Here is a 14,876-nt window from a genome sequence, read left to right on the forward strand (position 1 = left end):
ATACCAGTCAGGTGATATTACCGGATATGAAGGAAAACAAATTCATAATTCAATCTTGCAAAGCACACACCACACAATCAGTTTACAACTCTCTCTAAATACACAGACACAAAATCTATTTGAGACTCCAGGGCAAAGCTGTGTTCAGGCCAGGGTTGGAGGGATTTAATTGGTCATTGCAGCTGTCATTAAAAATACCCTTTACAAAGCCTGTTCTCCTCCCGTATGATAGAAAGAGGAGAAAAAAGAAAAGAAAAAGGAAGGAAGAGACAGAGCATGCACGAGAGATAGACAGAGAGGGAAAGAAAGGATGAAAAGGGCAATTGCGTATTTTTCACAAGGAAGAGAGAATAATGTCTCCATTTTCTGGCATTCAGAGGAACCTCTTGGGAAGGTTGACACTCAAATCTGTTTTTGAAAGTCATTTTTCTCAGACATGCCTGGATGTTGCAATTATTTCTTAAAGCCTGTGTGAATTTGCTAAGGGAATGTATAGAAATGGAGGTAATAATGGAGGTGTTTAGGGTCCTGGAGAGTGTAACATACCAACCAGTGAGGTGTATTAAGCAGATCCCAGCCACATTCACCTAATGGATATTTATGTGTTCTGAAGTGAGTGTTTACCTTAGTAGCAACTACCTAATTGGGGTGATTTAAGTTACATGCCATTTATCATACATTAAATGCTCACAAGATTCCTTTTATTTGATTTGAGTTAGCTACAAAGAGCCTTAGACACAGACAAAGAACATATAATATCCTACACTTACGTTTAAATTGTATAAATGGGGAAGTTGTTGGTAATTCCATTATACAGGTTTATCTTCACTGTGAAGTCAGCCCTTCGTTTAAGTAATCAGACATGCATATTCAAGCCCCCCATAGAGGCTTCTTCTCTCCTAACCCTCATCTGCTCATACCATGCTCCATTATTTTACTCAATATGAAAAACTGACTTTCTCCTAAAGGATTTTTTAAGGGTCAAATGGTAGACTAAATGTCCCTTGTTGTTAGGCAGGTTTAAGGATCATTACTTAATTAGCATTTTCTGGTGCTAGACTCTGCTCTTTGACAGGATACATATAAGACAGGAAAGAAAATGTTGTAAGGGAAATTCAAATGTGACAGAATGACCTTGAGCACTCACTGACCTGGATTTGCATACCTGGCTGCCTCTGCTTATAGAGTTATCTTGGAGAAATCACCTCCACTCTGACACTTCCGCTTATCCACCTTACTTACAGGCACAGAAAACTAATTGGCCACTAGCTGTAACATTTTAGAATCCCCCAGAGGAAAGCCTAATGCAGCAATCTTCTGGTTAAACATTGCTGCCTCTCAGTTTTCCAATAAATAAATGATTTCCACTATCTTATCACTAATGAGCTGAAGAATGAGAATGAGATGACTTTCAAATGTTAGGTAGCTCTTATTATTGCCACCAGCAATTAAAATAGAGTAAAATGCTAATTATAGCAACAGTGCTTAGAACTGATCTACCCTATGAAAGAACCTAGTAAATATAACCTTATGATTAATATTTTATTTATGTATGTAATGTCATCTTCTAATGAATTTTCTGATGAATACATTGAACTGGCAGGATCAACAAACATATCAGGGTCTGAGAGTCTGGGGAAGGCATTCCTGTCATTGGTTTGAATCACATACACAAGCTGATCAAAGTCAAATTGGGTGGCGTTTTCAAAGAAGGAATAACTACAGCCCTAGAGCTTCCCATTGCTGAGCTTGGTCAGGTGAAATGAAAGGTGTCCTTCAAACTGAGCTTTGAAACTTTGGAAGGTCTTTAAATAATTCCAGTGTCACTCAGTTCAGAAAATACAATGGGTAATCATATCTGCCCTGGACCATAATCTCTTCATTTGGGTGGGAAGTTAATGATTTTAGCCTAATTGTTAACTGAGTGGGAAAACATACACCATGTCTTTGCTGGTGAGGAGCCTCCCAGATGGCCCCTTTTAGGTTCCATCCTGTATTTACAGTTGCAATTCAAATTGACAACGGGCTTTGTCTCTTCATACTGTGTGTCTGCAGAGATGTGAAGTGTGGTTGTTGCCCTGTCAAGCCACAGATGTGATTTCTCGCAGGAGGAACAGAGGAGAAGCAGAGCCGCATGGCTTGGATTAAGGGAATGCAATCATCGGCTCATTTATTACTCCTGAAAATGACATATCCAGTGAAGTGAAACAGTTGCCAAGGTGTGTTGACTCCCTACTCTCGTTTCAGTTTCCTGATTTTGGAAATGCTACATTCATCCTGAGCCATCCTCTTAAAGGGAATTAAGATTAATGTAGAGAAAGATGATATTCTAGGGCTTATGGCCTTTGGTTGACAAATTTGCCTCCAGCTGAGCATGACGATGAGCTAGTTACAAAGAATCTTTGCCTAGCAATTCTGTCATTTTTCTCTCATAATTTCCCTTTGGCTTCTTCATTAGATGTTCATTCATGAACTATATGAGGCATTACTGATGAACAGTGAAACAGGTTCTCTTCACTCTGGAACGATTCCAAATGCTGTGTTCAAAAGGCTAACCCTTGAATGGCTGCTCAAGAATGACTGGCATTGGAGCCAGGGTTTGCATCTTGCCCTCGCCACTTGCTAGGCTCCTGATATTCAGGATGTCCCTTTTCTAAGAATCTTTCATTTTACTTTAAAATGAAAATTAAGGAACCATCTATTTGACATCATAAAGGCCTTTATCATCACACATAAAGGCCCATAGTAACATGCAAAATATCATACAAATGTAATGCATTGTGCTTTGACTTTTCAAAAATATCTTTGAGGGAAAGAGACTGCCTTACACACATATAATTTAACTGTGTGCCTGTATGTGTATGCATGTGTATGCACAATACAGGGCACTTGTACATTCTATAATATCACCCATATGATGAATAAGTTCATTCATTTTGTGACTTGGTTATCTACTGTATGTTTGACATTTTTATAGATGCTGAAGATAAAATGGCAAATACGATAGACAACACTCTTGCATCTATGGTGTACCTTCTTTAGAGAAATTAAAACAACTCATGAATTAGAGAGATTGGATTTTGAGAGTCTATGCTCATAGGAATGCGTTTATCCTATGAAGACCTGGGAAAATTTGTTCTAGGCAGCAAGAACAATGGCCCAGAAGTAGAAAAGACCTGGGACATTTGAAAGACTTAAAATAGACACAGTACTTCAAGTTTGAGGAGAAGTAGAGAAGGAAACCAATTGAGAGAGAAGCAGCAACCAACTTAGAGCAGAGGATGGAGTAGGCTATGGTGAGGAGTTAGGATTTTACTTTAGGTGCTATTAAATGTCAGCATCAGCTTTGAAGGGTGTTGCATATACTATCAAATAGGGAAAACTAAACAGTATCTCTTCAAAAATCACAGACATTTTTAAAGGAGATTAATTTCCCCCTTCATCTATCTACAAGATCTAGGAAAGAAGCTTAAACCCCTAGAGGGCACCAAAGGAAAATGTTTAAGGGATCTTTCAGCACCTACCGAGGGGAGAGCGCTTTGGTTGTTCCTTCAATCTTGTGACAGGTGGCTGGACCTAGGAAACCACAGTTTATCTACAATCCTACCCAATCAGGAAGGTGGATGGGCTTGGTTTACATGAATCAGGACCTCAGTTTTCACAGTGGAGGGCTGTTCCTTATGGGGTGGGAGTGGGGAGACATGGGGGTTATTTTTAATCTTCCATCTGGTAGTATTTGAGTAGAGTATAAAACAAATATGGAGCCAAAATTTCCTTTCTGGATTTACTTGGCAAGGAAAAGATCTCTATACTTAGAACTTTGAAAATATTCGTAATTTGCCACTTAGGATGTGTTATTCTAAATACTACTCCAAACTTACTTGAAGAAGTCTTTTAGTAGCATGTACCAAGAAAGGCTACTGTGTGAAGAGTGGTGGCTTATAAGAAATGGAATTTTCTGCACATGATCAGATAGTTATGGTATATTGTGAAAACAACTCATAATGAGTTAGATTTTTAAAGACAGAAGGAAATAGGAAGAAAAAAAGAGGACTGGCAGGGGAGGAAAAGAAGAGCAAGAGAATAAAGAAAAGATAATGCTGATGTCTAAATAAATAATAAAAAATGCAAAGAAAGAAAGAGCTTTGGTGAAAATAGATTCATATATATTGTGTTTCAGATCTATGTGTATACAGATTTGAGAAACAGCTAATACACTGGATAATTTTATGCCATCTCAAATAAATAATATTACTCTTTCTCCCCAATTGAAACATTATTATTTGTAAGGTTAATGACAATTTTAAGAAAATATTCATTATTGTCTTTTATAAGGGACACATTCAGTGGATTGACCCTTATAGGTTCTTATCTTCCAATTTCATGCCTGATGATCACAGTCATGTATTTTATATGCTCTCTGCTTTATCCAGAAACACTTCAAAAAGCACTGAAAGGGCAGCCAACCAGATAAGTAACCTGAGCAAATGGATATAGAGCCATCAGAAGAGACAAGGCAGAATCAAGTAGAAGCCTAGAGATCAATGATAGTAAAGCACCCTAATGGGGTTGGCAATCTAAAAATTGTCCATAATTTTCAGTAGTGCTTTGCCTGTTTAGTCCGAGAACTATCTATTCAAACTCAACCACAAGGCAGAGGAGTACATCTTCTAATACAGCAAAAGTGATAGAAGAGGACAGAAGAGGTTGGGGATGGGGCAGGAATGGGCAAAATGCCCACCTTGCCCAAGTACCTCACATCAGCCTTCTATCTAAAAACATTGCCATTGGTATGTTTACATCATTGACAAGCCCCCAAATGCATTCCCCAGACGATTGGTAAAGAAAGTGTCAGGTCATTAATTATCAATTGGTTTGAGTGAATTTAAACAATGCAGTCTTTGTACACCTCCTCATCCATAGACAATGAGAAGTTTGTTCACACAAACACATCTATATTTAATGAGAAAGGAGAAGAAAAGTGGGGAGAAAGGAGAAAGAAACCTAATGAATGAGATTTCCCCTAAATATTACAAACCATCTACATCAAAATGCCCATTTTCAATTGATCAAAACTTTCGTTCTTTGCCAATACTCCTGGCATCCTTCAACTCTTGAGTTTGATTTATACACTGGGGTTGGATATGATAATGAGAGAAGATAATCATGTTAGGTCTCCAAGGCAATAAAAATTCCCAAATAAAATCATGTCATAGGATTGGGTGAGCAGACATTTGTAGGGAATCCAGTACCAGCAGTGTTTAACAAACATTGGTTCCTTCTAGAGCTGAGGATTGTGGCATGGAGAAATGCACAATCCCAATCGTGAATCCCAGAGTTCCTTACAACATTCTGTGGTGACTCTGACTCTAGTGAGTTAATCTCTTAACTAAGGGTCACCTTCTAAATCTGGGTGCTTCTCCTCCTTCTGTCACCTGCTCCAGAGATTGTTGCAGACCCTGGGGGAGTGTGTAGCAGAAATAAATCTTTTTTTTTTTTTTTAGCTGATGTCAGAATGAAAGGGTAGAGCTGGCAGAAACTTTGAGAGGTCATTTAGTTCCACTTTCTCCAAGAAGAAAGAGAGAAGATCCCACTGGCACCAAAGCCACCTAGGTGCCAGGCTGGGGGAGGGGACTCAAGAGTGAAGCAACCCTGGCTCTGTGGAAGCTATTTACTGGGGAGTCCAGAGGTGAAAACAATACAGGCAGGAGTTACCTGGTTGATGGAAATGACCGCCAGCCGGGGAATGACCACTTGGAGGATCACCTGCAGCAGCGAGGTGCACAGGCCGGCCAGGATGGCCCAGGTAAGTGGCAGCGGCAGCATGCTGTAGGTGGCAAAAAGCGTGAAGAGCACGTAACCTATGCCGTCGCCCAGGAGCCCATAGCCCAGGCCAGCCGCCAGAATCTGGGTGGTCATGGCCACCCAGGTGACCACACCACTGTACTGTAGGTATGTGTGCGAGGTGGTATCCTTCCGGACCACCACCAGGGCGCAGATCACCACCTCAATACCAGTGAAAAAACCAAGGAGGATGCCCTTGAGCGGGTCCATGGGAGCTGAGGCCAGGCTCAAGTGAAGGACCAAGAGAGTAAGTTTGGTCAGCACATCCAGAACGTTCATCACCACCTCGGATTTGCGCCTCTGGCCCAGGAAATATCGCTGGTAGAGGCGTTCCAGATCCCGAGACTTGAAGGAGTTGCGCAGGGTGGGAAAAATGACCCCTCGGTAGCTGTAGCCCCCATTGAGAAAGAAATCCGAGTTGCTCGGGGCACAGTCAAGGTGTAGGAAGCCTAGGTCGCCCCCGCCTCCGCTGCCGCTGCCACTGCCACTCCCGCTGCGTTCCGGGAAGACTTTCGTGCCGCCAGTGCTGTGCGCTCGCTCCCCTGGCCCCAGAGAATATAGGGGAAGCGCGGAGTCGCTGGACAGCTGCTGCGCAAGGTGATTGGGACCGCTGCCGACAGGGTTCGAGGCTTTGCGGGAACCACCGCTCCCGCCGCCGCCGCTGCCGCCCCGGTGCCCGAGAATGAAGCGCTGCTCGGTGATGTGCCGCACCGCCGTCTGCCACAGCAGCCGCTGTGGCCGGGAGCCGCTCCCACCGTCGCCGGCCGGGGGCGTCGGGTGGATGGTGTAGAGTTCTTCGCTACCGCTAAGGCAGCGCACATCCGAGAGCTCCATGGCGCCGGGCCGAAGGGAGCTAGGCGCAGAACCTGGGGGAGGCAGTTAAAGGAAGGGGTTTCCAAAGACCCGAAAACGTCCTGGTAGGAGCTGGGCAGCGAGCTTCTCTATCCTAGGCTGCCTGGTAGCAGGAACCCTTGGTAGGGGGCCCCGCAGGTCAGGTCATAGTGCGCCGGGGTAAATGGGCTCCTGGAAGATCGCAGCAGACCCCTGCGTCCTTGAGAGCCACGGTCCCGCCAACTCGCGCAGCTTGGGTACGCAGCCGTAGTGGTGGTTTTTTGTCTGAAGAAGCTGTGGCTCTCTGAGGCACGCAGCCCACTTCCCGGGCTCAGGCTCTTCTTAGGCTCCTTCTAGGCTCAGCGTCTTGGCGTAGCCTTTGCTCTCCAAGAGGCACCCAGGCGCCTGGGCGCAGTGGTTCTGCTGAGCGTCGGGCGGGTCCTGGCTGCGGCACTGGTCTCCCGACGCCCACGGCTGGACGAGTGCAGGGGGGCTGGCCGGGGGTGACCGCGGCGGCGATGGGGTCCGAAGTTAGCAGCTGTAGCTCGATTCATCGCCCTTCGGAGAACTCCATTGCACTGGGATGGGGAGCCGGGGCGGAGCTGGGGGCGGGAGCAATTAAGGAGGAGGAGTGGGGGACCATGAGGTGACCGGGCGCCTCGCGGGAAGGTTGGAGAGGTGGTAGCCCCAGTGCTAACAAGTCACCAAACAGTTAATTTGGAGGAAGAGGTGTGCTGGAGCTCCCTCCTCGGCTGGTTCTTGGCTGTCACCACTTCCAGAGCGAGGATTGACAGCGCAGAGCTGTCTCTGGCCAGAATCATCCCTTGGTGAGGAAGGCGGAGGGTCTCTGGCCCAGGGTCCCAGCCTCGGGTATAAGATGAGGTCAGCGCTTGCAGATGTGCTTCTGAGAGGTCAGCATACAGTTCCCATCCCCTTCACTACGCTATTTGGTGTCCATTTGGCCCAGAGCTAGGAGGAGTAGGAAAAGGGAAAAAGAAAAAGTGGGGAGGGCTCCCAAGCCATAGCTCTGAGTACGCAGAGAAGCCAGTGGTGCGGATTCCTGGGGCTGAGAATCGAAGGTTGGCGGGTGCCGCGGCAGTAGGTTTGGGAGAGAAGACAGGCCCCAGGCCGCGTGGGAGTCGATGAAACGCCTCCAGACCCCGGGAAGCTCAGCGTGCCACCCAGAGCTCTGGAGCGCGCAGAGGGACCAAGAGACTGGGAGGAATTTGGGGACCTGTCAGAGCGGTCAGACACCCGCGGCGACTTAAACCCGCCTCCGCGCAAAGCCACGCCCCCGGAACCCGGGTTGGAGTGGTGGTGGCGTCTGGGACCACGCACCCAGGTCTGGCCAGGATGCCCCTGGTCCTGAAGGCAGCCGCACGCGCGGACCAGCGTGGGAGAGGACCCCTGCGGGCTGGCGCGGGCGGCTGCGCTCCCGGCCCTCCCTCGGCTCTACTATCCAGCGCTCCAGCTGGCCGCGCCTGTCGGTTCCTCCGCTGTTCTTTTTTAAGCACTGGCTCTTGTCCTCGGCAGGTGCGGAGCCAGAACTAGTAGGCCGCTTTGCCCACGGACTCCCAGAGCACAGCGCGAATGGATAGAGGGTCTCTTTCCCCCCCCCCCCCCACCCAACCGAATGTCTTTCGACAAAGCCAACTTCAGGCGAAGCCCCAGATCACCCAAGAAGCCGCAATCCGAGAGGCAGACAGTTTCCTGCGGGAATCTTTTTACTCCGCCGATCCGGAGGAGTGGAGGGCGCCTGGTATTAAAACTGGGGCGACCCCTGCAAATTTCGCACACTAAATTTCTTCCCGCCAGCAGTAGGGATGCGGGAAGAGCTTGTTGGGGAAAGGTATTTCCAGCGGCCCTCTGGGGCGCAGGTTTTCCCGCCCACCGCGGTAGCGGTCAAAGCCCGCGGCGGCGCTCCAGGAGACCAAATCGCAGCACTGTGGGTGCGTGGTGCCACCGCCAAGCCTCGCTGAGCAGTTTCCTTGAGTGTCGCTTCCGCAGGTTGCGCGCGGCCGCCGCAGTCCCAAGCCCGGCTGCGGGTGGTGGAGCGGTGGTGGCCACGACCTCCGCCACCGCGACTGCGGCTGCAGCAGGTGGAGCCCGGGCCTAGAACACAGTCAGCTGATGGCCAATGACGTCAGGCCCTGGGCGCTTTCGCGGCGCCCAGTGGCATCCCGTGAAAGCCCAAATGACCGCCTCGCCTGGCAGCCCCCAGTTCCCCTGAGCGAGCGATTTCCCTGTTCTGAAAAGAAACTCCTGTCTCCCCGTTGCCCTGAGAAAGAATAGCTTCTGAAGCGGATGCCCCTTTCCTCAACCACACACCACCATCTCCTGGGTTATTCGCATGGCCATGTCCCAGAAACACAAGGTTTAACTCTTTGCTTGTTAACACCGCCCCCCCCCCCCCAGGCACATGGATCACCTGTCTTACATAGAGAATCCCAGAATGAAGAGGAAGGAGTCTTCTAACGTTTGTTTCCACCCTTAACCAGCAGATTTTTGGAATTTGTTACACACCCTGAAAAATATACCTTCCAATCCAACCCTTGAGAGTTGTAACCTACCATTCCTCAAGAAAGAGAACAAAATTAAACTCTCAATTTTCAAGAGAAAGAGGGTCGATTCTATTTTTAACTCAGATTGTAGAATTAAAGTAACTGTAAAGAATTTCCAGACTAGCTATCTTACCCAATGGGACTGAAAGTTAAGTGCGAATCACCTCAAACAACTGTTTTGCAGTTGTCTAGGCCTTAATAAAATAATCAAGTCGAGGAATAAGAGGAAAATTGCTTGCTTCTTCCTTCGAATTCCTTGCACTCCTCCCACCAGTCCTACTGGAACTCTCGAGTGGGTAACAAGTATCTTGATTTGAGAAGGGAGCTCAGACCTGGCAGAGAGTTGGAAGAATGGGGGCATTGCCCCAAGTCATCTGGGCTAATTACCATATTAGCAAACTTGGCAGTGGGATACATCTCTTCAATTTCTCAATTCTTTCTCGTTGGGGGCCTAAGACTCTGCCTGTTGAATGCAGATGGAATTTTTCTACAAAAATCTTTCTTCAGTCTGGACATATCCCAGGGTGATTTATTCAGCAGCAAAAGGAGGCAGGCCTTTGGAGGGGGAGATTGGACCCAATCAGATAAAAAGACTCTGCTGGGGCTAATGAATGAGCACAGCACACTGCAGGAAGAACTCCAAGAATTTTATAACCTCTGAGGTTGGAGCTAAGGTAACAGGAAGAAAACATCATCTCTGCTCAGCTGACTCCAAGTGTGTCTTGGCTATAAGGGTGTCATCATGGTCTCTCTTAAAACAAGAACATGATCAACACAATGAAATTCAAATATTGTTCTATTGTTGGGACGAAATGGTGCCACTCAGTTCAAAAAGCATTCAGTTTTTGAATGACAGCATTGGCACAGAACAAATATTGTGCTTTTGGAATACGCAAATCATCAAATGATTTCAAAACACTACAGGCAAGCAAAGTCAATCCACTGTGTTGAGAGTAGGATGGGATTTGCATCATGCTGTCCTTTATTACCTGCATATTTACTTGGGCTGGATTTCTATTATGATCTAGGGACAATATTTTGTTAACTTGGTGTCTTTTTTGCACACGATTTCCTCCTCTTAATTTGATCCCGTTTCCCTCCCTCCAAACACCACTCACCTTATCCTTCAAAGCCTGAACGTGTTGTCTCTACATGAAACCTCCTTTGACATCCCCAAGGAAAGCGGAAGACTCCTTTCTGTGATGTTCAGTAGTCTGTTCTGGACACTTAAGTATGGTCCCTACCAAAGGGACTGGCTATGCCTCATTTGCTTACATGTCTACCTGTCTATTGCTTCTCCCATGAAACAGTGAGCTCCCTGAAGGGATGATTGGTTTTTGTAGGGCCTGTATCCCCTGGCCTCTAACAACTACACATAAGGATAATGATAAGGTGCGTAATAATTTTCCAACAACTATTAGCTATCAGACTCTCCCTTATGAACATTTTGTTTATCATTCTAGTGATTCTTTGAATAAGGTCCATCTCTGTTTTTTATTATTCCTATTTTACTGCCTAAAATACTGAGTCCTGAAGCTTCATGTGGCTAAGTACCTTACCCAGGATCCTATGATTAGTAGATAGCAAAATTCCACTGATTAAATTTAGGTGGTATAAATCTAGAATCTACATGCTTAATAAAAATGCTGTAACAAACAACAGATGACTAATTTAAATAGAATTAATAGAAGTGAAAATGTCAAATTTATTTTGCCTTTTCAAAAGCAAATTAAATAAGAAACTTCTGAGATTTTTTAGATTGGGAAATCTGTTAGGATGAGTTCAAATGACAGATGAATGTAGCAGAACTCATTCTTTTTCGGATGGAGGGCTTATTAATTTTGGCTCAGTTCAAGGCATAGACACTATTTTTATAATTTGTGGAAAAAAACAGATTTTTACATATTGGATTTAACCAAAATAATTAACTTGGTCTACTTGATTCCAGTTGAGTGATTGCAATGGTGTGGGAAAACCATCCTTTTACCTCATTGGAAAATGACATTTGTTTTGTGGTGTTGCTGCATACCATTGGCCACATTATCATAACTGTGTTTAAGAAAGGGAATCTGTTTCCCCTATGAAATATTTGGACTTCCTAGGTTGAATATATTAACATGAATTTAAGTTTTATACTAGCTGTGCCCTTTGCAAAATGCTCATAGAAACTGTGACACTTACTGAAGACATAAAATATTCACATGTAAAAGAAAAGCTGGAAAGAGGACCTGAAACCAGAGAGATCTTGTTTCCAAAGGGAAGGAGAGTGGTGGTGACAAGGAGCTTCGATTGTCAGAAATCCTTAAAGGAAAATGGCATGCCTGCCTAGTGGGAACACTACTCATCTTAAAGGATCAACTGCTTTGACAGAACTCCAGGAAAAGTCAATTCCAAGGTGAGTGGGATTCATCCACGAACAAATCTATAAATTAGAAACCTCACACTCAACATTTCATCTGGGATGCAGCACATTGCACAATAGAAAAACAAACAAACAAAAAATGTTTATTTTATTCCCATGTTCTCTTTCAGGAGAAAAAGGAATTTTTGTGAACATTTCATATCTTCCCAGGAACTAGTTGAAATAGCTTCCGGTGCCTGGAAGGAGGAGAGCATCCTGTCTGTGGGAAAGTAATTCCAAGACAAGGAAGGCAGCCAGGCAAGTGTAGGGCAGAAGCCTTCGAGGGAGACAGACTTGAACATTTTCTTTCCCTTAAAAAATGATCCCTTGTCTCTGGTTTAACTAGAGGATGAGCTAGCTGTGATTTTCACCAAGGCTTTACTTACCGAATTTCTAAAATAACAAGACACACATAGGAAAAATCATTAAGAAGCTAGTGAAAGGAAGTAATAATGAAAAATAGAAAAGTACTCATTCACCCATGTCACTAAACCTTTCAGTGACAGTTTAAGATCACACTTATATACTCCTGGGGTAAAATGTGCACTCAATGGTAAATAGATTTTTCCCCTGCTCTCTTTCTTAAACTCCACCCAATTGCTATGTTAATATTACAAATACTTCTTATTTATGAAAATATTTCAGCCTATCACTATTTTCCCCTTGGAGACCTTTGGGATTTATGTAGAATATTTAAGCTAATACTTTGTAGATGACATTATAATACAAATACATTTATGTTCATTGGTATGATTATATATATGAACCTCATTTCCTTTCTTTAAGGGATAAAAAACATTTCTCTTTACCTTTAAAAATCAATGTCTTTCTGTTTCTAAGTGACTGGGGAGACATTTACCTTGAGATCTTCCTGGGTCTTTTATCTGTAGTCTCCACATTCAAAGAAGATGCCATAGTTCTAGACTTCTTTGCAGTGCCCGACTGTGTGTGTGTAGCGGGGAGGGCAGGCACTCTGGCTTGCCCTCTGGTCTTTGGCCAGCCATTCACAAAGGTCACCCTGAGGCACCCTTGACCTATCCACGGGAATCTACCCAACAGCACTTTGCATTACATTCAACGTGCAGGTGGAGAGTCTTCTCAGAGGGCTGCCTAGGGTTCCATTTGTTTCAAGTGGACCTTGCCCTTTCACCTTAGGGCCCTGTGTCTTCTCCAAGACACCACCAGGAAGTCATTATAAGGAAATTCAGACCTCCCCCAACCCTCAATGCCACCAGTTTGCAAGTAGCTTTTTTTTTTTTTTTCTATTTCAGAACCGGGATTGAACCCAAGGGCACTTAACCACGGAACCACATCCCCAGCTTTTTTCTCTTTCTTTCTTTCTTTCTTTCTTTCTTTCTTTCTTCTTCTTCTTCTTCTTTTTTTAGAATCAATTTTATATTCTTTATCTTCCCAGAGAAAACCATTTGAATTACAGAGAGAAAAAACTTAACACAAACCAATAATATACAGGCAGATGTAAAATTCAGAATGGAGGATGCCAAGCTTTTTTCTTTTTATGTTTTCTTTAGAAACAGGTTCATACTGAGTTGCTTAGGACCCTGCTAAGTTGCTGAGGCTGACTTTGAAAAATCGAAATTCTCCTGTCAAAGCCTCAGTTGCCACTGGAATTACAGTTGTGCACCACAGCGCCTGGCTGCCAGCAGCTCTTTTTCATCTCACTAAGAATCCTTGTTTTTCAAACTTCCAAGGTCACCTTGCTTTCCCTGTATACTCCTGTTCTTCCTTGCACTGCACCACTTCTTGCACCTCTAACGTCCTCGTTGGGAATCAGGATTTTGAAAAGACAAAAGCTAGAAAGTTGCAAGGTTTCTTTTACTTCCTGTTCCTCCTTTCTGGGAATGATTTACAAATTCCTCTTTTCTGGGAATGATTTACAAAAGCCAAATGAAAGAAAGTGAAATGGAGGGCATATGAAAAATGGTACCCACACAAACTATAGGAAAATTTTCCAAACCAATTGCCTTTGTTTTTTCATGCTATAGGGTCCAACTGACATGGGTTTATTAAATCCACTTTGTGGGTCAAATTGGTATTTAAAAACTAAAGTAAAAACAGTAATATAGAACCATAAAGATTATTTATTGTTTTGTTACAGTATACAAAGACTTCTTTCAATATAGTCTTCCTTTTTAAAGTCAATAAATGAGGAGAATTAGACAAAATTTCAGAAAAACGACATTATCAAACTCTTGATACTATGCTATCTGAAACTCATAAGACATTAAGTTTAAAAATGGTATTTTTCATTGTCCAACTTAATATCTGCACTCTTATTATCTCTTTATAAATCAAATGGATTTATATAGCACAAGCTCTCTCTCCTCACACACACATACACACACACATACACACACACACACACTCATTTATACATTTATAATTTGCGTATGCTTCCTGGACCCAATGTAAAGTGGATTTTTTGTGTGGATCTCTGTTAAAGAAATGTTTAGAAGGCACCGAGCTAGCCTGGAGACCCTCAGTGACATCATGGGAAATCCTTTTTTAACTGAAGCCATTGTTTAGTGTTTTTCCTTGTCAGGAACTTATTCTTGTATTGTGACTTGAGGTGTGTGAGGTGAGACTTGAGGTGTCTGACTTGAGATGAGGTCTCTGTGACCTTGAGCAAGCTATTTCACGGTCTTGAACTTTCCTGGTAGGGTGGAGAGCAAAGTTTTGCCAGATTTTGTGAAGATGAAAGGTAATTCACGTAACTCACCAGACATGATGCATCCCACATGGCAGGCAGACCCTCGGTACTGAAGGGGACCCCTGCCTCCCTAGCCCCCTCCTTCCACTCATTGGAAAACACCTACTGAGCGCCAATGGGATGCAGGGGTTTACAACTTTCTTGTTTCCTGTAGCTCCACTGCCGCTGGCTTATTTGGGGCTTTTGTATCTCACCTAGATAAAGTCAATAGACTTCTAACATGTCTCTGGTTGCAGTCTGCTTCCTTTCTTCATCTGCTGTGATCATTCTAAATTAAAAACAAGATCATACCACTCTTCTGCGACTGTGGGAAAACAGAGCATAACACAGCATTCACCTTCCCCAGCAGTTCCCAAGTGTGCAGTGTGCACTGGTCAAGCCCAGTGTTGTGCAGTAAGTCCCCTGTCCCCACTCCTGTGTGCCTGCATGTCTACACATGTCAAAGAACAACTGCCCCCAACTCATCTTGTCACTTTTGCTTAATACATTGCAACATCTCTGCTTTGCCTTT

At 44.4% G+C, this 14,876-nt stretch overlaps 1 protein-coding gene across 2 annotated transcripts in view; it reads right to left on the reverse strand.

Annotated features, from left to right (window-relative positions):
• The window catches only part of Adcy8 (adenylate cyclase 8), a 229,979-nt gene extending 221,222 nt beyond the window's left edge, over positions 1-8,757 (reverse strand). Inside the window, exon 1 of one of the 2 annotated variants that reach the window (XM_046464767.2) lies at positions 5,716-8,757. In XM_046464767.2, coding sequence (XP_046320723.1) covers positions 5,716-6,678 — 963 coding nt within the window. In that variant the 5' untranslated portion in view covers positions 6,679-8,757. The remainder of the gene's footprint in view (positions 1-5,715) is intronic. The other variant, XM_058585739.1, reaches the window with a different exon arrangement.
• Between the last annotated feature and the right edge of the window lie 6,119 nt (positions 8,758-14,876).

The sequence above is a fragment of the Marmota monax genome, unplaced genomic scaffold (genome assembly GCF_021218885.2).
Source record: "Marmota monax isolate L192 unplaced genomic scaffold, Marmota_monax_Labrador192_F-V1.1 WCK01_AAM20220418_F8-fsc00003, whole genome shotgun sequence".
NCBI classification, from domain to species: domain Eukaryota; kingdom Metazoa; phylum Chordata; class Mammalia; order Rodentia; family Sciuridae; genus Marmota; species Marmota monax.